This window comes from Mchenga conophoros, linkage group LG5 (assembly GCF_057382185.1).
Source record: "Mchenga conophoros isolate Kocher_MC1m ecotype Shallow Benthic linkage group LG5, M_conophoros_male_GT1.1, whole genome shotgun sequence".
Taxonomy (NCBI): domain Eukaryota; kingdom Metazoa; phylum Chordata; class Actinopteri; order Cichliformes; family Cichlidae; genus Mchenga; species Mchenga conophoros.
The window spans coordinates 2,708,548-2,735,505 of NC_140530.1; the positions used below are offsets into that span (position 1 = coordinate 2,708,548).

Below are 26,958 nucleotides of genomic sequence, written 5' to 3' on the forward strand. Positions count from 1 at the left end.
CTCTTTTCTACTCTGGAATGTTTTTGACGTTGCTAGCTGGCAGTCTTTTCAAGCGATGTTGAAATTTCCACATTTCGACACTTCAAATACTTCAGGAGCTGTCCACTCAGCGCAGCATCAGCACCACGGATACATCTGTAGACTCGAGACAGAATTCACAATGTGTTTTTGGGACTTTCAGGTGTTTGGACCAATGTTTTCTTTTCTGATCAAACCAGAAAGGTTTGTCAGCTGGATTTGTCTCGCATTAACTGGCTGGACAAAGAGGACATCGAAATGCAGCTGATTGAACTGAAAAGCTCGACTCTGTGGGGTCAAAGTTTGCAGAACTACGAACACAGCTGGAATCCACAGCTGTGCGTGTTCATGGAGCTGCATGTTCACCTGCTGGACATCACTACCTGACAGGTTTAACTGTCTTCAGAACATTGCAGAGGCCTTATTGACAGTATTTGGCTCTACATGTCTGTGTGAGTCCTCAGGTAGCCTCTGAATGCTGGACACTGGGAGACCTTGGGCAAGACACTTCACCTGTTGCCTACTGGTGGTGGTCAGAGGGCCCGGTGGCGCCAGTGTCCGGCAGCCTCGCCTCTGTCAGTGCGCCCCAGGGTGGCTGTGGTTACAATGTAGCTTGCCATCACCAGTGTGCGAATGTGTGTGTGAATGGGTGGATGACTGGATATGTAAAGCGCTTTGGGGTCCTTAGGGACTAGTAAAGCGCTATATAAATACAGGCCATTTACCAGGCCATTTAGACCTGTGTCTCTGAGTGGGAGACCAGAGATCACATTAACATGTGTGTCTCTGTATCAACAAACATGTCATATTGGCCCAGTTTATTTTTCTTATCATTGTTGTGAGCATTTGCATTTTCTGTTGTTCAGGTCATTTGCTGTTATGGATAAAAAGTCTTTATTGTTTCCAAACAGCTGATAACTATTCGCTGATAGCTGCCTACATCTGCAAACAAATATAATTCTATAAAGTTGTTCTATATAGTGTGTAACTGTTCATATAGAGCGTTATTAAATTTATTGCTAATGCAATTATATGACACATTGACTTCTGAGGAAATTTTAGATGGCACTCATCATCAGAAAGGTTGCCGACCCCTGGTTTGGAGTTTAGTTTGTTATTGCTACTATTTTTACCATTCTTGGAGAAACTGTAACCCACATAATTTCCTTAAGGATTAATCAAGCATTCTGATTGTGTTTGTTTCAGGATACATAACCTGCCATTATCCAATCACACATCTGTTTACCTGTATCTTTTGCTCGTTTCTCCTCCTCTTCTTTTCTCTTTTTTCTAATCTGAGCACCTGATGGCTTTGAACTTTTCTCGTTCTTCTTCCATTAGTTTTAATTTTGCACTCCAGTATGAACACCCATCCCCCAACCCGAGGATCACCACAACATAACCTAATAGACCAACACCTTAGTTCACAGATTTGTGTTGTCTAGGGTTTATTTCTGGGATTTTGCACAATCCAGGATTTCAATCATGAATACATAATGTCCTTGGATTTACAACATTATGAATGAAATGTGCTCTATTTGGAACCAGCCCCCCCCCTCCTTTCGACAGGTTGTGTGTGAGACTTTAAATCATCAAACTGTAAATTATAAACTTTAAATTGTTATTGATCCCTTTACCCCGAGTCCTAAAGTGTATATTTATTTTCTTAGTCTTCTTATATTTATTGTTTGTTTACTTGCACTGCTGTAACTGGATCCTCATCGTCTCGTCTCTCTATACACTGTACTGTATATAGCGGAGATGACAATAAAGTTTACTTTAACTTCAGCAGCGAGCAGGCACACCGACGGCTCCCACGCTCACTTTTCACGTATAGAATTAAAAAAAAACATTGGTGCAAATTATAAGTCTGTATCATAATGTCTGGTGTTTGTTGGTTTGTTTTTATTTTGTTTTATTTTGGAAGTTGGTTATTAGATGGTGCTCCAGCCAGCCAGAGAATCCCCCTCCGCCCCGCCGTCTCCTTCCTGTGCCGCAAGCAGCAGGCAAACGGAGGGCGCCCTTACTCCCAGCAAATGGCATAAGAACACAGATCGGTGCCTATGCCATCCCCAAAATGCGCTGGCATGATGTCGGGGCAGCATGAGTATGAGCAACTTTTTTTGCCAATACCCGTGATGCCGCCCCCACCACAATGCCGCTCTGGCTGGTTTTTAATATGTCGCCCATATCAAAAAACGCTACTGCATACACGTCAATACTGTTCCTTTGAGCTGTGGCCTATTAAGCTCCAGCTTTTCTATATCTAATAAAATAGCATGATATAATAAAATAGTATATTTTATTAGATATAATAAAATAGCTAGCTACATTTACAGCTGCTCAAAAATTGACACAGCCTTGCAAAATTTATAAAATAATAATCTGTTTGCGATTTGACATGCAGTAGAATCTTATACATATAAATACATGTAAACATTACGATTAAACTCATCTCCACTGTGAGTAAGATGTACTTCATCTTGTGTGCTCTTTGAGTGCTGGCAAATGTTAAAAATAATGATGCTGATACTGTTGCGTTTCTGAGCAAGCAATTAATACAAATAAGTTAATTGTTTTTGCCTCAGCTGATATCAAGAATGTATCCTGTGTCGCTGTATATCCTAATACATAAACTGAGTTTAGTGTTACTTAGCCCACAAATTTTGAGGCATGTTACAACTGATCTTCTTACTCATCTCTGTGCTTGTCCTGCTAGACCTCAGTGCAGCATTCGATACTGTTGACCATAATATCCTATTAGCGCGATTAGAGCATGCTGTAGGTATTACAGGTACTGCACTGCAGTGGTTTTTATCATATCTAATAGACTCCAATTTGTTCATGTAAATGGAGAGTCTTCTTCATACACTAAGGTAGGGCTGTGCGATATGCAGCAGCCTAAGCAGAGAGGCCCAGACCTCCCTCTCCCCAGCCACCTCCTCCAACTTATCCGGGGGAACACCAAGGCGTTCCCAGGCCAGCTGAGAGATATAATCTCTCCAGCGTGTCCTGGGTCTGCCCCGGGGCCTCCTCCCGGTGGGACATGCCCGGAAAACCTCACCCAGGAGGCGCCCAGGAGGCATCCTTGTCAGATGCCCGAACCACCTCAGCTGGCTCCTTTCGATGTGGAGCAGCAGCGGCTCTACTCCGAGCCCCTCCCGGATGGCCGAACTTCTCACGCTATCTCTAAGGGAGAGGCCAGCCACCCTTCAGAGGAAGCACATTTCTGCCGCTTCCGTATCCGCGATCTCGTTCTTTCGGTCACTACCCACAGCTCGTGGCCATGGGTGAGGGTAGGGACGTAGATCGACCTGTAAAATGAGAGCTTCGCTTTTACACTCAGCTCCCTCTTCACCACGACGGACCGGCGCAATGTCTGCATTACTGCAGCTGCAGCCCCAATCTGTCTGTCGATCTCCGGCTCCCTTCTCCCATCACTCGCGAACAAGACCCCGAGATACTTGAACTCCTCCACTTGGGGCAGGAACTCATCCCCGACCTGGAGTGGGCACTCCACGCTTTTCCAGCTGAGAACCATGGCCTCAGATTTGGAGGTGTTGATCCTCATTCCCGCTGCTTCACACTCGGCTGCGAACCGTTCCAGTGCGAGCTGGAGGCCCCCACCCGATGAAGCCAACAGAACCACATCATCCACAAAAATCAGAGATGAGATTCTGAGGCCACCAAAGTGAAAGCCCTCCGCCACTTGGCTGCGCCTAGAAATCCTGTCCATAAAAATTATGAACAGAACCGGTGACAAAGGGCAGCCCTGGCGGAGCCCATCACCCACCGGGAACGAGTCCGACTTATTGCCGGCAATGCGAACCAAGCTCTTGCAACGGTTGTATAGGGATCGAATGGCCCATAGCAATGGGCCAGACACCCTATACTCCCGCAACACCTCCCGCAGGACACCCCAAGTCCACAAAACACATGTAGACTGGTTGGGCAGTCCCATGCACCCTCAAGTATCCTGGAGAGGATAAAGAGCTGGTCCAGTGTTCCGCGACCAGGACGAAAACCGCATTGTTCCTGCTGTATCCGAGGTTCGACTAGCGGACAAACTCTCCTTTCCAGCACCCCGGCATAGACTTTCCCAGGGAGGTTGAGGAGTGTGATCCCCCTGTGGTTGGAACACACCCTCTGGTCTCCCTTCTGAAAGATGGGGACCACCACCCCGGTCTGCCAGTCCACAGGTACTGCCCCTGATCTCCACGCAACATTGTAGAGGTGTGTCAACCAGGACAGCTCTACAACGTCCAGAGCCTTCAGGAACTTGGGGCGGACCTCATCAACACCAGGGGCCCTGCCACCAAGGAGTTGTTTAACTGCCTCGGTGACCTCGTCCCCGGAAATTGTCGGGTCACTCCCCTTATCCCCAGACTCTGCTTCCTCCTTGGAAGACATGTCAGTGGGATTAAGGAGGTCCTCGAAGTATTCCTTCCACCGCCTGACAATTTTCTCAGTCGACGTCAACAGTGCTCCGCCAGCACTATACACAGTGCAGGTAGAGCACCGCTTTCCCCTCTTGAGATGCCTGACGGTTTGCCAGAATCTCTTCGAGGCAGTCTGAAAGTGTTTTTCCATGGCCTCCCCGAACTCATCCCACACCCGAGTTTTTGCTTCAGCCACTGCCCGAGCCGCATTCCGCTTGGCCTGTCGATACCTGTCGGCTGCCTCCGGAGTCCCACAGGCTAACCAAGCCCGATAGGACTCCTTCTTCAGCCTGGTGGCTCCCTTCACCTCTGGTGTCCACCATTTGGTTCGGGGATTACCACCACGGCAGGCACCAACCACCTTGCGACCGCAGCTCAATGCAGCAGCTTCGGCAATGGAGACGCTGAACATGGTCCATTCGGACTCAATGTCCCCAGTCTCCCTTGGAATGCTGTTGAAGCTCTGCCAGAGGTGTGCGTTGAAGATCTCGCGGACGGGAGCCTCTGCTAGACTCGGCGCATAAGTGCAGATGACAGTCAGGACCCGTTCCCCGACCCTAAGGCGCAGGGAACAAACCCTCTCATCCATCGGGAAAAACCCCAACGTACCGGCAGCAAGTCAAGGGGATATTAGAATACCCACCCCAGCCCGCCGCCTCTCACCAGGGGCAACTCCAGACTGAGACAGAGTCTAGCCCCTCTCCAGGAAACTGGTTCCAGAGCTCAAGCCATGCGTAGAGGTGAGCCCGACTATATCTAGCCGGTACCTCTCAACCTCACGCACTTACTCAGGCTCCTTCCCCACCAGAGAGGTGACATTCCATGTCCCTATTGCCAGTCTTGGCAGCCGGGGATCAGTCCGCCAGGGCCTCCGCTCCTGGCCGCCACCCGGCACACAATGCACCCGACCCCTATGGTGCCTCCTGCGGGTGGTGGGCCTGCGGGAGGATGGGCCCATGTCTCCTCTTCGGGCTGTGCCCGGCCGGGCCCCATGGACTAAGGCCCGGCCACCAGACGCTCGCCCTCGGGCACCCTCCCCGGGCCTGGCTCCAGGGCGGGGCTTCGGTAACCCTATCCCGGGCAGGGTAAAACTGTTCCCTCGATGTTCTCTTCATAAGGGTCTTCACCAGAAATCTACTTAACAGATTTTATAATTTACTTTAATTTCACCACTCCTGAGCCAATTTAAGGATCTTCCATTCGGCAAACAGATCATTTAGAATTCATCAAATATGCACAAATTTGCGTTTTCCTTGAACAGGCTTGTGCTTACCTTTAAATCTTTTAGACCGGTCTCCTGTTCGCCTCATATCAGATCCCACCTTAAGCCAATCTATCCTCTCAGCCGCAAAAGAATCCGGGTCACGGCACCAATTATTAAATTTAGTTCTTTAAATTCTTTTGGCGAAAAAAGAAAAACTGGACCCAGTGTGGTCAAAACTCAAAAAATGATCTTGATTTTACATTTACGGAAATGGAGAACTGCAGCACGAGCACACATCCGCAGCTCTGACAAAATCACAAGGTGAATGTGTATATGTATAGTTTGGCTACGTCACACGCTAAGTTTTGATCAAAAAAACTCCTTGTATGGTACCAGTTGCTCTTTCTTTGTGTCTTACTTCCTGTGCAGCTCTGCACTAAACTTCCCCTTCTCTTTACTTCTCCTTTCTAAAGTCTGTTGCCAGGGCAACTTGTCACCCTCTGACCTAGTTCTTTGTCAACTCTGGGCCTTGTTTATAAAGGCCTCTATTATTAAAATACATAAAACAATATAGTCAGTAAATAAGCATTAAGAATATATATTTATTTCTTAACACAATCCATTTACCATTCCAGTGTGGCTTGTTCCTTGTGCAGCCATAGCCTCCGCATCCTGATATTCCTCTGTTACGGCCCTGGCCGAACAGTGTTTCTGCAAGTCTCTCCCCTGATTGGTTGAGCTAGTCTAGCCTCAACGCGTCAACTTTACCTTCAACTGTGAATTTGATTCTGGTTTTGGAGAATGGAAGAGCAAGACCTTAACCCTTAACCCACTCTTAACCTTTATTATTGTACTTTCTTGCCCCTAGATAGTGGCATATAAAGCGTCTCTCTTCTGCTTTGCTCATTGTGTTTTCCCAGAGCTTAGAAGGCTTCAGAACCAGTGGAACCCTTGTTGAGCAGCCCCAGCCTGAGGAGACTACATGCCGTGTGATGCAGCCCCAGTTGCTGGACCCTGAGCTTGTGAGTACCACACTACCTGAGCCTGAGCTGTAGGTGTTATGTTGCTTGAGCCTGTGGGTCTCGTGCCACCTGTCTACTAATACCTCAGTACACTTAATATCATAATCTGTAGATTTTGCAGACTGAGTGCAATACCTGACATGAACATGTCTGACCGTTTGCCAGAAATACAGAACAAGCTTTGCATTGCATTCATAAGAAGGCATGTAATTTCCTAACAATTGTGGTCCCCCAATGTTAAAGCACAGCTTCCTAACCCCTTCATTGAAAAGGGGGACTACTGCTCCAGTGTGACATTTAAAGGGTACTATCTATATATTCCACTTAATATTGCCAAGGTCTGAAGATCGTGATTAAAGAAAAGAACCCTCTGATGATGAGAACAAGGAATCAGGAAACCTTGCCTGAAGTACACATACTGGGGCCTCACCCTGAAGCAAGGCCCAGGGTAGGGCCCATGTTGAGCCCCTACCCCAGCCCTTAATCCATGGGCTGAGCCTAAATGTATGTGGAGTCTACAAGACTAAAATTCAATAGACGCATAGTTAAAACTTTTATCAGGAACATACACAGTAATGTGCAGTTCTGCTTAGGGCTTAAGGTCAGAGTTTTACTGTCTTGCCCTGAGGTGTCTGCATCATTTCACACTGACATTTTTGGCCCATCAACATAATTGCCCCGTCCTTCATCTACTACTTGCTAGCCTTGGCTCCCTGGAGCATCTTCCTGTTCCATAAAATAAGATTCAAGGTGATGAGTTAAAACTTTTGACAGTGGTGGAAATGTGGTGCAGATAAGAGATGGTCGTTACTGGTGTTACACAATAGAATTATAGGGAGAACGTGAAGTACCGTATCTGTGGCAGGAGTGTGGAAAGAGACATATAATTGCATAAGGCACTTGTGGGATAAGCAAATCTGAAATCAGGTTCAGACTTGTTTCTGTGAGCATAGAAACAGACGAAATTTTCTGTATAAACTCAGTTGTATATGTATTATGGATTAAATGAATTTTATGTATTAAAAAATAAGCATGTTCTTATGCTACAAAAGTTGCTGACAAGGACTACAAAGCAAGGCTAATGGATGTGTGCCAATCAATATGGTTTGATCCTCAAGAAAAAGAAAAAAATAGCAAAGGTAAATTAAATAAAGATGTCCTTACTTAACCGGTTCCCATGATTCTCTTTCAAAGCCTCTGTGAATAGACTGAGCAATGGAAGACTCCATCAGGTCAACATATCGGACTACCAGGGGGGCATACAGGTCTTGCAAGTGTTTGTGGAACTTCCCATTGCACAAGTTATCTGAAAGAGAGAGAAAAAGGGAGAGAAATAGACAAGGAGGTGACAAAATAGCATAGAACCTGACCGGTTTATTGGATTTCTACAGGGTGGGCCATTTATATGGATACACCGTAATAAAATGGGAATGGTTGGTGATATTAACCCTCTGGGGTCCAGGGTATAATTGGCCGTTTTTGACTACTTTTGATTTTACCTCTATATTTCACCTTTAAAATATGGTTTTCTTGCCTTGTTTGGTATCATTATTTTCAGCACAACCTCAAATATCTGAAATTTGAGTTATTTTTCCATTTTGGTATACTATATTGGCACAGTTGATCTAAATTCAGACAAAAAATTCAAAATCCAAGTAGAACAAAAGTTATATTTTTTACTGTAAAACCCACAAACATGTTTAATGAATCATTTTCATAACTTGAAATGCAAATAGAAATTGTACATTTCTAAACATTATGCACAAGTTTTGCAAACAACAAAGTTATATGGTACTATTTACCTAAAAATGCAGCCAAGGCCTCAGGCGTTTTTTATATAACCATTTAAATCTATTTACAGAACAATCAGGTGTTCTACATCAAATAAGAAGGCACACAAATTATTTGTGCCAGTCCAAAAAATGTAGTTTGTGTTCAGTATAAGACAGAGGAGCATACCACAGGCCTAAACCCTGCAGGTCTGACAGCAGGAGGTGCATCAGTCCAGTTTTCCATGCGGGAACAGCGTTTACACTAATCTTCCTTTGACGGCTTTTTGAAAGCAAATATGAAATTCAGCAGTCTACCTGACACTCACGCTAAACATCACTAATGTCTCACATATGAAAACTCGCTCTCTCTCTGTCTTTCGCTCGCCCGCTTTCCGTCACGGGTGTCACTCCTAAAAACTTTCCCTTCTCCCTTAACAACCAAGTGCCACATGTTGCCTTATCATTTTTTTGATTGGCTGACATGGTAAACTCTATCACCAATAGGGAAGGGGTGTTTTTTTTTCTTTTTTCGCTCGCAAAGGGAGCGTTTTTGCTAGCGCTGTCTGTAGAAAACGCAGTTTTTACCGTTCTTCCCACTGTAAACGCCACTGGTTTGTTCAGAAAAAAACAGCGCGTGTCAATTACTGATTACTTCCCCCAAAAAGTAATCCTGTTACTTTACTGATTACTTATTTTCAAAAGTAATTAATTACTTAGTTACTTTTTAAAAACACGATTTACAACCTGAATAGGTGATAAAGCGATAGATCTTTCAGCCCAATTCTACTTTTTCTACATAATCCATCATACAAAATGTAATCAAATGGAAAAGTATATTTTTTTTAACTTGTTTTATCAGTTTTAATCTTTTAACTTTATGCATCAAGCAAAAATTTAATTATATGCAACATTCTCTGAGTTGAATAAATTAGTTTAACATTGAAACCTATTTTCTGCACATTCCAGCACATAAAATAAAATATTTTGTGTGTCTACACTCAGTCTTTCAAATAGATGCAAGTAAAACACAGCAGAAAATAAATAAAGTCAAAGAGTCAGCGGTCCTTTTGCTCTATTTTCACCTGTAAAGCAGGACTGCGTCAGGCGGAGGTTTACCCTGGTGCAGGTGTGCCGCGGTCAGTTGAAGAATCCGCGAGTTTCTCTGTGAGTTTCCCATTACGTCGTTGTGCACTCGGTGCTTGTTTAGGGGTTTTTTTCGCTGTAAAAAGAAGTTTTCTTCCCACACACAGCGGACACTAATGTTTTTGTCACTTTTTATGGAATCAAACTCAAAGTAAGGTCAGCACTTCCACGCTTTAAAAGCTGCACGCTCATACTCTCTCCCACAATCGATATGTGATCTATTGTTGATCTGCACACAGCTGTTGTCACTAACGGCGCACTCGCTTACGTCACTGTCATGAGACATTCTCGCAAAAAAAAAATCACAGTTTTAGTAACGCAGTAACGCAGCGTTCCTGCGGGAAAGTAACGGTAATCTAATTACCGTTTTTGCAATAGTAATCTGATTACTTGAAAAAAGTAATCAGATTACAGTAACGCGTTACAAGTAACGCGTTACTGCCCATCTCTGGAAACGACATGGCTGAAAAAATCGAGTGCAGAAAAGCTATAAGACATACAATGTAAAAATAAACCTCCAGGTCTACCACTGCTGACTCATGTTGACACTTCGCTCAAAATGTAAAAGAACCCACCCACCACTTTAATCACATTCTGGATCTTGTTCTGACATATGGCATAGAAACTTAACAGTGTTTCCTGAAAACCTACTTTTGTCTGATAATTCTTAATAACATTTAAAATTACAATAATGGATTATAAAGCAGTGGGAAATACATTTCTTTGCAGTATATTTCTTTGTGAAAGTACTTTAGTTAAATTTTAGGATATAATTCCTGCACTTTTATCCTTTAGCTTCAGATCAGAGATACTTTACTACGTGGTATAACTCTCAAATGCACATTTAAAGCAGATACGTGTCTTTTAGACCTCATTCCTACAAGACTGCTCAAAGAAGTCCTACCATTAATTTTTGCTTCAGTAACTTAGAGGGACTAGAAAGAGTAGACTAGAAAGAGAGAGCAGATTTCTCCTATATTGGCTTATTGGCTCCATGTTATATCCCAGATCTAAAGGAAAATCCTACTCCTCACATATGAGGTCTAGAATAATCAGGCCCTGTGTCCTCTTAATGACCTCATAGTACTGTATCACCCCAATAAGCACTTCGCTTTCAGACTGCTTTACTTGTGGTTCCTACAATATTTACAAGTCGAACTGAAGGCAATGTCTTTAGCTTTCAAGCCTCTCTTCTGACACCCAGTTTGGATTTGGGAGACACATACTATTTTTATATTTAAACATTTAAAAATAATTACAAATTTTATTCTTAAGATTAACCTTAAAATTTTCATTACTTAGTTATGATGCAATAGGCCCAGCCCACTAGATGTTTCCCATGATGCACTGAGTGTTTCTTCTTCACTCACATTTTTTTCACTTACGCTTATCACCAATCTGCATTTAATTATTCGTTATTATGGTCACACTTTCTATTACAGGTAAGGAAGGGTAACAAGACAGAAACAAGAACATAATAATGTGTAATAATTTCTAAATTACTACTACTTACCAAAGTAATCACACTTAATATCCGAGTAATATTGTGCCAGCAATACTGGTTGCAGTTGAGTGATATTATCCAATTATATCAATTTCAGTGTAATAAGGGCCCAAAAACTGGTGGCAATAATGTGTAACCACAGCTTGGTAATAAAGTGGTTATAATAGGTTAACAAGGGAGAAACAAGAATGTAATAATAATTAATTCACAAATTGTAATGTTCATTTTATTTTTTATTGTATTATTATTTTTTAAATAGGACAGTTTGCATCTGTGAAATTGTTGCTCAGTGACCTGCCAGTGATATCATGCTTGCTTTAACACAAATATATTTCAAATTTTTTGAATATCTTCCTGCAGGAGAGACTGGATTTTTGGATGGTTTGAGGTCAACCAGTGATGAAGGCCTATGAAAATCTAAGGTGTTCATAAGTATTATTCTTTAAACCTTAATTATTAGCATTTTGTGTTTATTGTTCATTCCAGACTCAGTTATCAGTACCATGGTATTAAATTCCTGCTTAGAACGCAAAACCCTGCGGGAGACAGACACTATCTCTACTTTTAAGATTAGGCTTCAAACTTTCCTTTTTGCTAAAGCATATAGTTAGGGCTGGACCAGGTGACCCTGAATCCTCCCTTAGTTATGCTGCAATAGACATAGGCTGCCGGGGATTCCCATGATGCATTGAGTTTTTCCTTTCCAGTCACCTTTCTCACTCACTATGTATTAACAGACCTCTCTGCATTGAATCATATCTGTTATTAACCTCTGTCTCTCTTCCACAGCATGTCTTTATCCTGTATTCCTTCTCTCACCCCAACCAATCACAGCAGATGGCCGCCCCTCCCTGAGCCTGGTTCTGCCGGAGGTTTCTTCCTGTTAAAAGGGAGTTTTTCCTTCCCACTGTCGCCAAAGTGCTTGCTCATAGGGGGTCATATGACTGTTGGGTTTTTCTCTGTATCTATGAAGCGCCTTGAGGCGACTTTTGTTGTGATTTGGCGCTATATAAATAAAATTGAATTGAATTGAATTGAATTGAAAAACACCTGCGACAGTTTCTAAGTTTGTATTTAAAAGGTTATTAATATGTTATTAAATAGAGATGGGCAGTTTTGCATTTTGCATTTCTGTTTCCTACTTATTACCACTCAATTACCTGTGGTACCTTCTGTGTAATAATTTCTTAATTAAGCACATTACTTTCTTGTTTCTACCTTGTTACCCTACTATTACCACTTCATAACCGAGCTGTAATAGAAAGTGCTATCATTAATATTACTCTCTCTCTTCTACAACGTGTCTTTCTTCTTCCCCTCAGCCCCAACTGGCCGTGGGTGGATGGCTGCCCCTCCCTAAACCTGATTGTTGAGGGTTTCTTTGTATTATTTGGTGTATTTACGTTACTTTGCAAAGTATAAATCAAACTGTTTTTGTGATTTGGCGCTATATAAATAAATATATAAGTAAAATGAAACTAAACTGAATAAAAGATGCCATGATGTTTCAGCCATGTCTGTTATTGTTAGGGCTTTCGTTTTGTTCTGTTGACTGAGTTTATGAATATAGTTTCTCATGCATAGTTCTTACTGCTCCAACGGCATTATTCTTCCCAAATATCTTAAAGAGTTCCTGCACGTCTCTCCATTATTATCTATCATTCTTGATATTTATAATTGAGTGATTTGTATATATTTGTGCTATTTCTTTAATTTGTAAACTGTGTAACATATTGTATTATTTAATTAGTTTAGTCTGTTAATGTTACTGTCTTTGAGAAACTGTAACCCACGTAGTTTCCTTAGGGATTAATAAAGTATTCTGATTATCAGTCTCTTTGAGTGTTAATAACAAACTGTATGTATAAAACACTGTAACAAGATGATTATAAGATGCAATCAGCACAATTTTATACAAAATTAAGGTGTCATTAAAGTCCCAGTATTATCAAGTTTAAGCATCTCTTTTTCCAAGCACACCCAACTACTTTACATCACAACAGGTTACTCCAACTACGTTTCCCACAGAAACAATATAAGGAATCTTAACATCTGTCAGTTTCTTCACAGGAAAAAAAAATGTGGGCTTGGGGTTGACACAAACTAAAGCAGGACTATGTGCATAGGATGTTCCGAAGACAGCAAGTGCAGTTGTACAGGCCAGGTGCCAGTGCATTGGGAAAAAGTGAACATGCAAAAACAGAAAAGGAGCTCCATCTGGCTGCATGTCAGTGATATTGGAGACTTCAAAGCTAAGTGCAGAATTTGTAAAATGAGGAATGGGACATATACTACAAATTTTTTTCAGAGAGCATTTATTGTAGAATGCCAAGTTTGCAAAATGTTGTCCAGGCCTTAAAGCCAATGTATGTTCTCCCCAGTAGCAGTAAATGCATAAAAATAAGGCTTTATGACAACACTGGATTAAAAAAAAAATCATCTAAACACACAAACCATTCATAATTGAATGGTTAGGCTAAAACAGAACAGCCAGCTCTTCTAAGGATGCCTAGACCAGTGTTTCCCAACTACTGTGCTGCAGCACATAGGTGTGCCGTGAGAAATGATCATGTGTGCCGTGGAAGATTATCTGGTTTCACCTCATTAGTACTCTAAGCGATTGGCGTGAGTAACAGGCAGAACAATTACATTCTCTTCCACTAGAGGGCAGTACAACTACCCGCGCTAGTTAAATGGGTTGCCAACTGCAAGTAAAACAGAAGAAGACGAAGAAGAAATTACATAATAGTCATGCTGTGAGTGAGACATCTATTGCTATTAAGCGCTTCATTAAGTATTTGAAAAGAAAAACTAATCCATCTGACCTGGTTCCTGGAGAAAACCCCGACCCAGATGAAGGCCCTAGCATGAGTAGTGGTCAGAAGAAAGCGAAACTAGGGACAAACTGAGCCAATGCTATGCCTGGTGTGCTGGGAAAAATGATCGATATGTGACATTTTTGTTTGGTGGTGTGCCGTGTGATTTTTCTAATGTGAAATCTGTGCCGTGGCTCCAAAAGGTTGGGAAACACTGGCCTAGACAAAAGAGCCAAATCTTTTAAAAGAGCCCAATCTCTATAGTGATCCATGGTGCTAATTAGGCTTGAACTGTTTTAATAAATATTAATACAGCCAGCATTTCATCTGCTTAAAAAATCCGCACTGGTTTGGACAATTACAGACCCATTTCGAAACTTCCATCTATTTCTAAAATCCTCAAGAAAGTTGCTGCCTATCAGCTACTTGGACTGGTTGAGGGTAACACTATATTTGTTCCAATCCGGTCTGCAAAAACTATATTTTTATCATTTTTCCATATTAATATTTTAATATTATATTTTTACACACTTAGAGAAAGGCAAATATTTTAATTCTGCTCTATTTATTCTCGTTACTGGTGATCACGCCATTCATCTTGAAAGATTACAAAACTGGATTAATATTTCTGCAACCGATCCCATCATGCATATCTGACAGACACCTCAGAATGTAATATTACCTAGATGTCGCTGTCATAACTTCAAATATGTGAGATGCCTCAGAGCTTAGTCATTGGTCCAGTTCTTCTTTCTTATTCTACACGCTATTGCCAAAAGTATTTACTAATCTGTCTTCACATGCATATGAAGTTGATACTGTCAGCCCAGTCTTAATCCATAGGATTTAATGTGCCCACTCTCTGTAGCTATAACAGCTTAAACTCTTCTGGGAAGGCTTTCCGGAAGGCTTTGGAGTATGTTTATGGGAATATTTGACCATTCTTACAGAACTGCACAATGATATTGGCCAAGAAGCCCTCCCCTACGATCCCACACTATAATCCAGCCTCCACCAAACTGTAACTTTGTCAGCTTGCAGTCAGACAGTACTGTTCTGCTCAGCTTCAGCTACCAACTCCAGACTCATCCTTCGGGTTGCCAGATGGTGAGGCATGATTCGTCACTTCTGAGAACACATCTCCACTGCTTTAGAATCCAGTGGTGGTGTGCTTTACACCGCTGTGTCCCTACCTTTGTATTACGTTTTAGATTGTGGCTCCTAAACTTTGAAACAACCTTCCTTGTTGTCAGCAGACTCTGAACGCTTTTAGCAGCTCTTTGAAATAAACCATAAATCTCCCTTCTTTAAATTTAAATCTCCTTTCTTCTCCATTCTGATACTCAGCAGGTGTTTTCATCAGGTCTCTCTAGCAGGTCTGTATGCCTAAATGCAATGAGTTGCTTTCATGTGATTAGCTGATTAGATAGTTGTGTTAATGAGCACAGATGTAACTACAAAGTGGCTGATGAGTGTGTACCTGTGGTTTAATCACTGCAGACTTCCTCAAAGGGATTGTAAAAGCTCCCATTGTCACTATTGCATTACTGTTTTTCTTTGTTCGCAGGATAGATGCAAAGGGCACAGAAAGCAATCATAATCCCTGATAATGAATAGTGACAAAGGAGGTTGTTGTTTGTGCACTTCAATAATGGGAATGACACAGCATTTTCAATCTTTCTAAACAAGACATTGGAATCCAAGCCACATTTCCCCCGCTCTGCTGGCTCCCAACTGGTAAAAAGGCAACACTGACAAAGACCACAGGAGATAAAATGGAGGCCAGTGTGTGCTAATGTGATGCCTCACGGCTCCATGCAGTGTGCCTGCTTTTTCTCTCCCTCTCTCTCTTTCTTTTTTCTCTCCCCCTCTGAGAATGTGTGTTTGTGTTTGTGTGCATTGGCATTGGAGTCAAGGTCGATGATACACAGTAGGTGCAATGTTTGTTGTGTTCCCTGATTGCCCCTCTCCCAATTAGCCACTTGAGCGGCTGCTGTCCATTTGGATGTGTTGTGTCCAGGAGTGTGTTCGCAGGGCTTGCCATGGTCTAGCTACGACGACTTTAGACCTCATTAACTTCTTGAATGGCAGCCTGACTTTGGCACCTGACTAATGTAGTTTTTTACTGCTCCATAAGTGCACCGCTGTGGGGCAAAAGAACAGATGACCTTCTGCAAAAACATGTCACTATAATCATATACTTTTCTAACGTGCGTTTGTTATGCTGTGTGGGAAGCAGGCCTTCTGGCATGGTATATTACAAAGCATCAGGCCACATTGTCTTAACAGCATTTTGCCCTTGACACCCACAACAACCATCTTCTGTACCCAGCAGTGAACCACCCTTTCTTTTTGGACCATCATCAAACCATGTTTAATCTTTCTGAGGAACTCAGAAGGGGACCTTTTTTATGGAAGTCCAATTTAGTCAATGAAACCTAGTATATAATATCTTCTAACCAGTAGTGTTCTATCAGGACCAACAGGGCAAGCAGTGCTTGCTTAGTTAACTCTAAAAACAGACATCACTTAGAGAAATTGCTTCCACTCTGAACCCATTTCTTTCTAAGCTGTGTAGATTGCCATGACCTGGATGAATGAGAACCTTCACATTCATCCATTTTCTTATCACTTATCTGGGGCCGAGTAGCAGGGAAACAGCCCAAGCAGAGAAACCAGACCTCCCTCATCCTAGCCACCTCCCTCAGCTAACCTGGGAAACACCTCCCCAGGCCAGCCAAGAGATGTAATCTCTACAGCGTGTCCTAGGTCTGCCATCGGGCCTTCTCGCTTCAAATTTTCCAAAACAAAAAACAAACCCCGTTGGATGGACTATGACCTTTTGTGTTACAAAGGGGTTCAAATTTATAATGTTTTTTTAATAATCATAATTTAGTTCATAATTTGTTTGACCAGCTATGAATGCACATAGAGAATGCATAATTTTTTTTTTTTAGTCAGTGTATTATTGCAAGCAAGCTTTCTTTTAGTGTTTCCCAGCGTAGCTATGTTCATTGCTATGCACTATAATTGGAATTCGCACACAATGACACGATGTAGCAAATGAGAAGGAGGCCAATTTCATGACACTAACAAAAGAGCATGATAATTTTTTTGTGCTCAGGTCAGTTAAGCTGAATAAGTGGACAACATTCTATCTTCTCCTTGACTCCCAACTGACACAATGAAAAGGGGAATCTTTCCCAAGGGACAATTAGCAGATTGAGTCTGCTTCGTGAAGTGTATGTGTATCTTTTGCATGGACAGTGTTCCTGCAGGCAAGTGTATGCAGTTCATTAGAGAGATGAGTGGCCTGCAGCAACCGTCGGCAACACACACACACACACACACACACACAAAACTGCTGTAAATATATGTACATGTTAAAAAACGTTTGGGCTCAGTAGTGTGGAGATGCTTTTTTTGCTGTTTGTCACTGATTTGTCAGTGATGTTAGTGCCAAATGAGGTTTACCTACAAAGATGCAGCAGTTGAATGTAAGAGCATTTACTCACGTAATGTACATGTACATGTACAATGGTACTGTCCTTGATTTAACTGATTATTAAGTACATTTGAAATATGCAGTGTAATTCCTATTTAATACTGCCCTCATCTTTACCTATGACCAGGGATGGCAAGAACAAATTGCAACATATGATGATTATATTCAACGTGATGCACTACTGTCAATTAAACATGCCAACAATATGAAGTTATTTAAGTTGGTCAACCTTAAAAATAAGGCAAATGTACAGTAAAGTAGTAGTGGTAGTAATATGAATGAAATCATCATAGGATGGAGGGAGCATGGTACTGCACATAGTCGTCAATTTGATTGTGGTGGATTTTTAGTCTGGACTATATTGTTGTTAATTCTTAAATGTAGTGTTTTTTTCTGAATAGGGATAAATTGAGTACAGAATTTAGACTATCACAGAGGAACTAAAATCAGGATTAGTTTTAAAGTTTCAGGTTGAATTTTTTATTAAAATTTTTTTTTCTTTAGAGGCAGTAAAAAACTTTCATTAAATACTGCCCAACCAAAATTTACATTCAGTTTTTCCTGGATAAATACAGAAATATTTTAAAAACTCTTAAATACGCTGTCACAAAGAAGGTATGTGCAGTCTACTAAATAGACTATTTGTACTACAAACTGAAAAAATCTTCAGCAATTAAAAACTTATCTTCATCATTGCTTAAACAGAGCATAATGCTCAGAAGGTCTAATCCATGTGTGTATTTACTGTGTGTAATTAAGGATGTTCCCTTAGATTACACCCTTCAGACCTCCAGCCCTAGCAAAATCACTTCATCAGTCAAAGACCACTACTCCAGGGTCCATACTGACATCTGAATATACTTTTTTGAATAGCCATACACTCACAGTCCATCCTCAGAAAGTCATTGAGCAGCTGGAAGAGAGGGAAACTGTCCCAGCTGTCAGGTGGCTGAACTTCAAGAGCTGCATCCATCTCGGTCGAATAGAGACACATGAAGGTCTCAGCATGTTCCACCATCAGATCTGACCACCATGCAAAGGCCTTCAGATGGAAAGAGGGGAAGAGAGCGGGGAAAAAAGTCAGAGGTAAGTATGGAGCTGAGAGTGTAAGAAGACAGTTAATGCAGTATGAGCGACCCCACTGGACACATCTTTGAGAATTTGGAGATTTATTTCATCTTTAGCCTCTACAGGAAATGAGATTCAAAGGCTCTCACACACTTTTCATCATATGAAATCAAGTTGTTGCCTCAATGACTTTACTGCACAATCTCCGGGGAGGGATTCTTCACCACTCGGAACAGAAACACCAAGAGTGTGGAAAAAAAAATCACATGCTTTCTGTTGTCCCACAGAGGAAACAGCAGCAGCTCCTTGACAGACTTGGCAGGGACCTACTTAAACACTCACCCGCAGCTTCTTCAGCAAGTCAATCAAAAGAAAGGAGCTGTTGAACTGTGCCACACTTGTATCTCCCCATCAAATATGTGCAGTGCAGTGACTGGTCGCAACCTGGCTACTCTCATCAAATACACTGAGTTTTCTCCAGGCACCCTTACTCTTGCCAGGCCTTTTAAGAGGGACCCTGAGGATCCAAACTGTTTGTCTATTCACACCAAGCTTTTAACACTGTCATTTGAATGTTCTCTCTAGTACTGGAAGTGGTGTGGGAGGGTGGTATACTGGGAGCAGTTAGCAGCGGATGAATCACATTCAGTTAGTGCCAGTCATTGTTTTTGTAATCATCAGTCTTGTTATTACAATAAAAAACATTCCCCTGCAAATTTTGCAAGCTTACTCACTTATAAAGAAATGCACAGTCTCTAATTTTGTTTGTTTCATTTTAATGAGGAGAGACAGATTACCAACCAGAAATACTACGAAATAAAAAAATCATTTGCATCTCATTGAGCCAAGTAAGTGTTTGATTCCCAACAAAACATAACTTAGTAATTGGTGGAGAAACTTGGCAAGCACAGTGGTAGGACATTTACTGTAGTTGGTCACCAAGAGGGGATTTTGACCCACTCCTCTTTGAAGAAACTCTCTAAATCCTTTAGGTTTCTGGGCTGCTGCATGGGAACTCAAAGCTTAAGATCCCTCCACAAATGTCCTACAGGAGGTCCTCCAAGACGTTTCATACCCCCATCCATTGGCCCCTCAAACTTAAAAACGAACCTGGTGGGCCCCCACCTTTCTCATGATCATCCTCAACTGATGAGGCAAGATCTTGCATGAAGCTGATCATTTCATATTTTTGTCATTTCCAGATAATTGTACCAAAGTTGTCACTTTCTCACCAACCTTCTGCTGATGCCTCGTGCAGGTCTACAGTCTTGTTTCAAACAAACTGCCTTGGCTGCTCCAAAATGCCTTGTGTAGATGAGCTAGTGAAACAAACTGATGAGCCTTTGTGTCTTGTGATACAACATAGATACTCTTCACTACACAAGGTTGTAATCATCGATATCCTCCCATCCGTCCACTGCTAGAAATTTCTTTTTGAACAAATCCACTCTTTCACATTTGCATGTTTTTTTTCCTTCTGTCCAGATGCAGCATTGTGCACCATCCTTTCAATTCAATTCAATTTTATTTACATAGCGCCAAATCACAATAACACATTGTACAGTAGATCGTACAATAATACATACAGAGAAAAACTCAACAATCATATGACCCCCTATGAGCAGCACTTTGGTGACAGTGGGAAGGAAAAACTCCCTTTTAACAGGAAGAAACCTCCAGCAGAACCAGGCTCAGGGAGGGGCGGGGCCATCTGCTGCGACCTTTTACTTATAACCACATGTTAGCACAGTGTTTATGTGCTAATAGAGAAATAATTTCCTTGTAACTAAAACAGATTCTGAAGAAGAATGTAAGCATCTACCCAAGGCATTTTGTGGAGGGTATATAACAGCTGTGGCAGTTTGTTTGAAACAACTGCAATCTCCACATTTCAACTATTTCAACTATTTCAACTATTATATCATTTCAACTTTTTTCACAAAATAGTAAAAAAAAAAAAACTGTTGCAGTTTTACAATGATTTTTATAACTTAATTCCAGTTATTAGGATTAGAGTGCAAAGTCTAAGTCAAGTTAAAGCTGGTGATTACATGAGAGGAAAACCAACCCCAATTCCAAAGCAAGGGTGCTGTGTAACATATATTAGTAAAAACAGAATGCAACATTCTTCAATGTCATAAACTTATATTTTATCCACAAAATAACATGGAAAACATATCAAATCAACATGTCTCAATAAAGCTGGGAGACAGGCGTGTTTATCACTTTAGCTTCCCATCTCCTTTTAACAACAGTCAGTAAACATCTGGGACCTCAAGAGACAGATTTCCGGACTTTTGGGAGGGGAATGTTACGCCATTCTTGTCTGATAAGATGCTAGGAAGCATATGGCAGCGAAAACATATAAACTAACAAACAAGCAAAAAGTTCCTGACTTTAACTGATTTAATTATATGTACATTTTTCATATAATAGTAAAACGTACAATGTGAAATGTTACATTTATTATAATCTGGCCAAATTAAATGTACTTGACTGGTATATATTCAGTTTAAACCAAGTACACTTTTCTTAATGATTCATTATTTAAATCAGTTCACTTTGCTTGGTGTTTATTGGGGGTAAAGAATCAGTTTTTGAGTGACCGCTATACACTGTGGATATACCTTCAGCATTGATGTCCAAGCGGCTGTTGCCATGGGCAATAATCTACTCCCATACCATCAGAGATGCAGACTTTTGAACTCCTCACATATAATAAGCCATTTGGTCCGTGTGCTATTTTTTCCAAGAGGTTGAGGTGCCCACATTTGATGCGTCTGACCACAGAATAGTTTTCCAGTTTGCTTTAGTCCATTTTAAATGAGCTCAGGCCCAGAGACTTCCTGAATCACTTTATTTCTGAAAGTGCTGCCTGAGACCTGAAGGCCATGGTTAGCCAATACTGATTTTTGGCCTTAAGCCTCTAAATGTTTTAATGTTACTGTATATTCAACATTCTCACAATTTAGAGTATTATATTTTAAATTTACATTTGACACAGTATCCTAAATTTTGAAGAATTAGGGTTGTACATGGATAAACCAGGATCAAAAACTCAAGAGAAAATAAACTGTAACAGAATATTTCAACACGTTTGGGCTGGAGTCATGTACACTGGTTTAAAGTTTCACTGGAGCAGCAGGGAAAGGAATTTTGCTGAAATGCAAGGGGCATGGTCATAGTGTGAAAGATGGCTCATATCCTCCATTATGTGTGCTGAAAGGTCCAAAGCAAATTTGTTTAAAAAAGGAAGGATGAGAAACACCCTCACCAAACTTACTTGGTGGATTTACTGAAAAGAACATGTACATCTCCATGATAGATGAATTACTGAGTAGGATAAGTAAATGTCAATGACTAAACACAATAAACATGCTGTTATATTCTGGGATGATTTGTGGTAGGCTCTTAGAAAGCAAAGTACATCGTTAGAATATAGGAAAATCTGTTTTCCCCCTTGCTTTCTCCAAACATACTAGCTTAATGCTTTGGACAAATAAACACACTGCCTAAGTACTTGTGTCTGCTCTTCAATAATGAAGGCAAAACTGTTGCAAGCTTCGAATCTAACGAGCACCTCTCCAAGTACTTGAATGGCAGTGACAACAAGCTGAAATGGGTTTGTGTCATTGTTGAAAAGGGAAATATTAATATTCCTCAACAACAATAGCTGTGTCAATAAGTGCATGCACAGGTTCTATGGGTATATTGAGGGGAGGGTAGGGTAGGGAATGGGGTATATGGCACCAAGACAATCACATACCTCTTTTCCCTGTTCAAACAATTCCCCGCAAAACAAATAAGTGATTGGAATAAAAAGTAGAGAAGCAGTAAGTCAGCTTTGTTTTAGTTACAGAAAAGTGACAAAAATGTAGCTAAACAGCACAGCATACACAGCAGAGCAAAGCGTTTCCCCTGCTTTTATAAACCTACTTGCACTTTAGAATATGTACTTTGTGGCCTATTGTGCAGATAACATGGAGAATGATAGTTTAACGCAGGTAGGTAGCAGTGAGAAGCTTTGTATTTATCATTCAAGTAAAGTTATACAACTACCTAACTTCAGTCTGCAACGAGACAAAAAAACGTGTTCAGTTTATCTTTGAAAACAAATGTTGAGGAGCTCTGTAGACCTTTTTATTTTAACATTGCATTGGAGACAAATATGTAGAACGTATACAATGGAGTAGGGACATGATGTGGCTATATGCATATGTACCAGCACACTGACCTCAGCATGATGTTCCTCATTCTGCTGAAGCACCTCAATCACCAGCTCAGCCAAACGGATCGTGTCCTCCAGTTTTTTGGCAGGGGTGGCAAGCCTTCCCACATTTTCTGAAGCACAAAGGTCAAAGATCAGTGTGGATACCCTCTAGGTGTGATCACAATCTGTTCTTAATTTCATAAGCCTCTATCCATGCAACCCAAAGTGTATGACGCTAGGCAGTGCTATAACAGAGCTTTTCCATATTTACTAATAGTAAATCAGCTTTATTCTTAATCAAAGCTATAAATGAAAGTAGAAGTTTGATTAATAACTTATATGAGAAATGGGTCCCCAATAGGAAGGACTTTTGTCCAATTGATCTTCCTGACTTAACTTCAGTAATTACTTTCTCCCAACCATATCATCTGCCCCATTCCTATAAGACTGCTCAAAGACGTCCTACTCTTAATTAATGCTTCAATCTTAAATATGATCAGAAATCATTCCTGCCTGTGGCCGTCTCCCTGTACAATTCCTCCATCCACTACACTGTAAACACTGCAATAGTTACATCCTTTCTGCACACACTCTTACTTACTTGGTAATATTGCTGTCAATTTCCGTGATATTTATTTCTAATTATATCTGCCAACCCTGGATATTTATTATTTGGTGATTTGTATACGTTGTGCTATTCCTTATATCTTAACATATTGTCTTGTTAAATAGGTTGGTCTATTTTTGTTAATGTTACTGTACTGGAGCAACTGTAATAGCTCACATAAGTTCCCTAGGGATTAATAAAATATGCTGATTCTGATTCTGATATTAACGGGCTGTTTACCAAGGGCCTTTAGGCTAGCAGTACTACTTTTAAGATTAGGCTTAAAACGTTCCTTTTTGACAAAGCGCATTGCAAGGGCTAGATCAGGTGACCCTGAATCATCACATCATGGGAGTCCCCCAGGAGCCTAGGCCTCTTGCACTATAATTGATTGTTTCCTACTTCACCTTTTTCCCCACTTACCATGTGTTTATACACCACACATCATTTAATCAATAGTTGTTATTAACCTCTGGCTCTTTTCCACAGCGTGTTTTCGTTCTATGTCCACTTAACAATATCCAGTTGTTGTAGATGGCCACCCCTCCATGACCCTGTCTACTTCCTGTTAAGAGGGAGTTTTTCCTTCCCACTGTCACCAAAGTACTTGCTCATATGGGGTCATCAGATTGTTGGGCTTTCTCTGTATTTTTGTAATGTCTTTACTTTAGAGTATAAAGAGTCTTGAGGGAACTGTTGTTATGATTTGGCACTATATCACTAAAAATGAAGTTGAATAATAGCTTTGTAGGAATAAATATTAGGAAGCTGCAGGCATTGGCACCATGACGTGGCACTGAAGAATATTACAGTGAATAAATTATTCAATTTAATTACAGCACATCAACTATATTGTTTTTTTCCTGGTATTGTTTTTGAAATCTTTGCATTTATCATTTCATTTTTTATTTTTAGTTTTTGCAATGCAAGTTATGCAATTTATTTATTCAATAATTTTAAAGACTTGTGTATACTTCCATAGACAGCCATTTGTACACGCACGGCCAAAGTTTCATAGTTTCAAATTGTCATTTGTTCCAGTATGAAAAAATTCAGGTACCAAAAATCAGATTTTTGAGTGTAATGTTTGTATGTCCAATTTATGCACAAATCTGTGCATAAATTGGACATACGCTCTATAAGTTCAGGACAGCCATTGTCTGATGCATGAGCCAGTTTCAGCCAAGCCTTAGTTCTTATGTCGTCACTCCTATATAAACACTATGGAAAGCTGCTCCTTTCTGACTTTCTCTTTGTACAAAATTGTTTACGTTTCTTAAGTCAGACTTTCTCGCAGATTGCATGCAGATTGCGCACACCTACTGGTTCAGAATAATTATGATTTACAAACATATGAAAAACAGAAATAGTCACATGCTTCATAAATGAAATAACGTTGCATACACAATTGTTTTTTTACACAGGGTAAGAACAGTTCCACAGACATATTGGTAAATAAAGTCCAATGATCCCAAACACACCAACAGAATGGCTGAAAAAGAAAAGAACACAGATAAAGGGATGGCCCAGTCAAAAGTCCAGACCTCAGCCTATTTGAAATGCTGTGGTGGGAACTGAAGAGAGCTTTAACAAATGCCCAAAAACCTCAATGAACTGAAGTGATATTGTACAGATGAGTGGACCAAGGCAATGTGAGGGACTATTAAATTAACACAGAGAAGAATTTGTTGCTAAAGGTTGTTCTAAAAGCTGAATGATTAGGTGCACTTCTTCACAGATTGATTCTTCATTTTGGCTTTATTCTTCTTAAATAGTGAAATGGTTTCATACCTGCGGTTAGATTAAGGACAAGATCTTTTTAAGATCTTTTTTAAATGATGCCCTGATATGGAAAACATTTTTCGACATGATTGTACGTTATCTTCTAAGAACAAAGTTTTTAATCGACATCTTCTTACTTTATTCTTAGCCCTGTTTGTTTTTTCAGTCTTGTGTAAAGTACGGCTGTTTCAAGATATAAAACAGTCTTTCAAATATAACACACACCACAACCTCGATAACCTTTATCTTCATGGAGCTAAACAAACCTACAATTGTGTATAACCAAACCCATCTTCCTACATGGAGAAACCAATAAAACCCAGGCTTACTGCTGTGGAGTGTCTCATCAACGAAGCTGCATTAAAAGATCAGCTTGTGCACCCAGTCTGAAACAATGGGTTTACCACCTTGTTCTTTACCACCAACATTAAATAGGTCTTTATTAGCTATACTTTTGTTACTTTCTGCACATTTGGTTCTTGTTTCCCAGCCTCCTGCTTTATGCCTGTGTGTTGTTTCCCAAAATATTTGCTGACTTTTTTGTTAAAGAGACTGAAGAGCACAGCTGGCTTAACTCATTAACCCCTTATAGCCTGAAATACAAAATCATTGCAAGAAATTTCTTTTTTTAAATGGAGAGTTTATTGTTAAAAGAAAAAATTATCTCCATGTATGACTTTTAATTTGTATCGTATTTGCTATATCTGCCTTTTTTTTTAAATGCTTATAAATGTATTGTGCAATTTATTTTGATTTTTCAGGAGGGAAAGAAATCATACTGGTGATGTAATAGAAGTCTCAAAAAAAACCAAAACCCTGTATCTATCGAATATTATGGAGTTAAGGGGTTAAATCCAAACAGAGAACTGCTACAACAACAATAACAAGGCCGTCCCAGTAGCCCACCTCTCTGCCCACTCTCCATCAAATCCCTCTGTCTCTCCCTGGATTGCTGCTTGCCAATCCAATGCCCCTAAAAGTCATCTACTCTGGAAAATAACTAGGAAGACTTCAGAAACACATCAGCACACACTTGTGTGCTTAAATCTTGCAATCCTAAACTTCACTTCATTAACTTCCTTTCTCTTCTCCTGCAGACCTCCTTGCTTCCAACCAGTTGAGATTATTCATCCTAAGCCATTAACCAATCTTTGATCGTCAGTGGTTTTAGTCCTCTCAGTCCGCTGCTGCTGCTGCTGCACATCCTCAGTAACATCTCTTAATTAAATCAAAACCAGAAATCCACAGCATCTTGACCAGTGTTAGCTTCCAGTCTTTTCTTCTGTAGACCTCTCTCCTCTGCACTGGTTGGCATTATTCCATCTAAAGTTGGTTAATAACATCATTATAATTAAATGTCATGTTTATTCCCTTAACTTTCTTTTAAAACAGTCATCGGGTTGTTTGTACGGAGCCCCGCAGGGGACATGGGAGAGAAAAAAATTAAGACGGACTTTTGCGAGATCTCGCAAAAGTCCGTCTTAATTTTTTTTCCGTATGTTTGAGTGCTGCTCATTTTAAAACATTTTGTCAAAGGCATCTTTGTGTATCTATACTTGAGAAACATTGTCATTTATTTTAACTAATTAAATTGTTTTCAAGGAAATCGTAAATGTTTAGCATATAGAAATAGAAGATATGGTACACTCAGTAGTGTAATTCTGCTGAGAACATACACATGACACAGAAACTGCTTTAACTTGAAAATGTCACCGACTCCACTCAGACCACGTGCTGGTAGAGTTGTGGCTCAGTGATGAACAACACAGCAAGCTGATGAGAGATAGCATTTGTATAACAGCAGACTAACATGGCTGAGTCTGCAGAACACTGTGACAAAGTGGAGAAGCAGTTGTAATTCTCTCCAT

The 26,958-nt window shown here is 40.7% G+C and overlaps 1 protein-coding gene across 4 annotated transcripts in view; it reads right to left on the reverse strand.

The window, feature by feature from the left end:
• The window catches only part of LOC146573582 (calcium-dependent secretion activator 1-like), a 329,487-nt gene that overhangs the window by 83,534 nt on the left and 218,995 nt on the right, over positions 1 to 26,958 (reverse strand). For all 4 annotated transcript variants that reach the window (XM_085272827.1, XM_085272826.1, XM_085272828.1 and 1 more), the window contains 3 exons: positions 22,726 to 22,832; positions 18,309 to 18,465; positions 7,848 to 7,989 (listed from right to left, as the gene is read on the reverse strand). In XM_085272827.1, the coding sequence (XP_085128953.1) occupies positions 7,848 to 7,989; positions 18,309 to 18,465; positions 22,726 to 22,832 (406 nt within the window). The remainder of the gene's footprint in view (positions 1 to 7,847; positions 7,990 to 18,308; positions 18,466 to 22,725; positions 22,833 to 26,958) is intronic.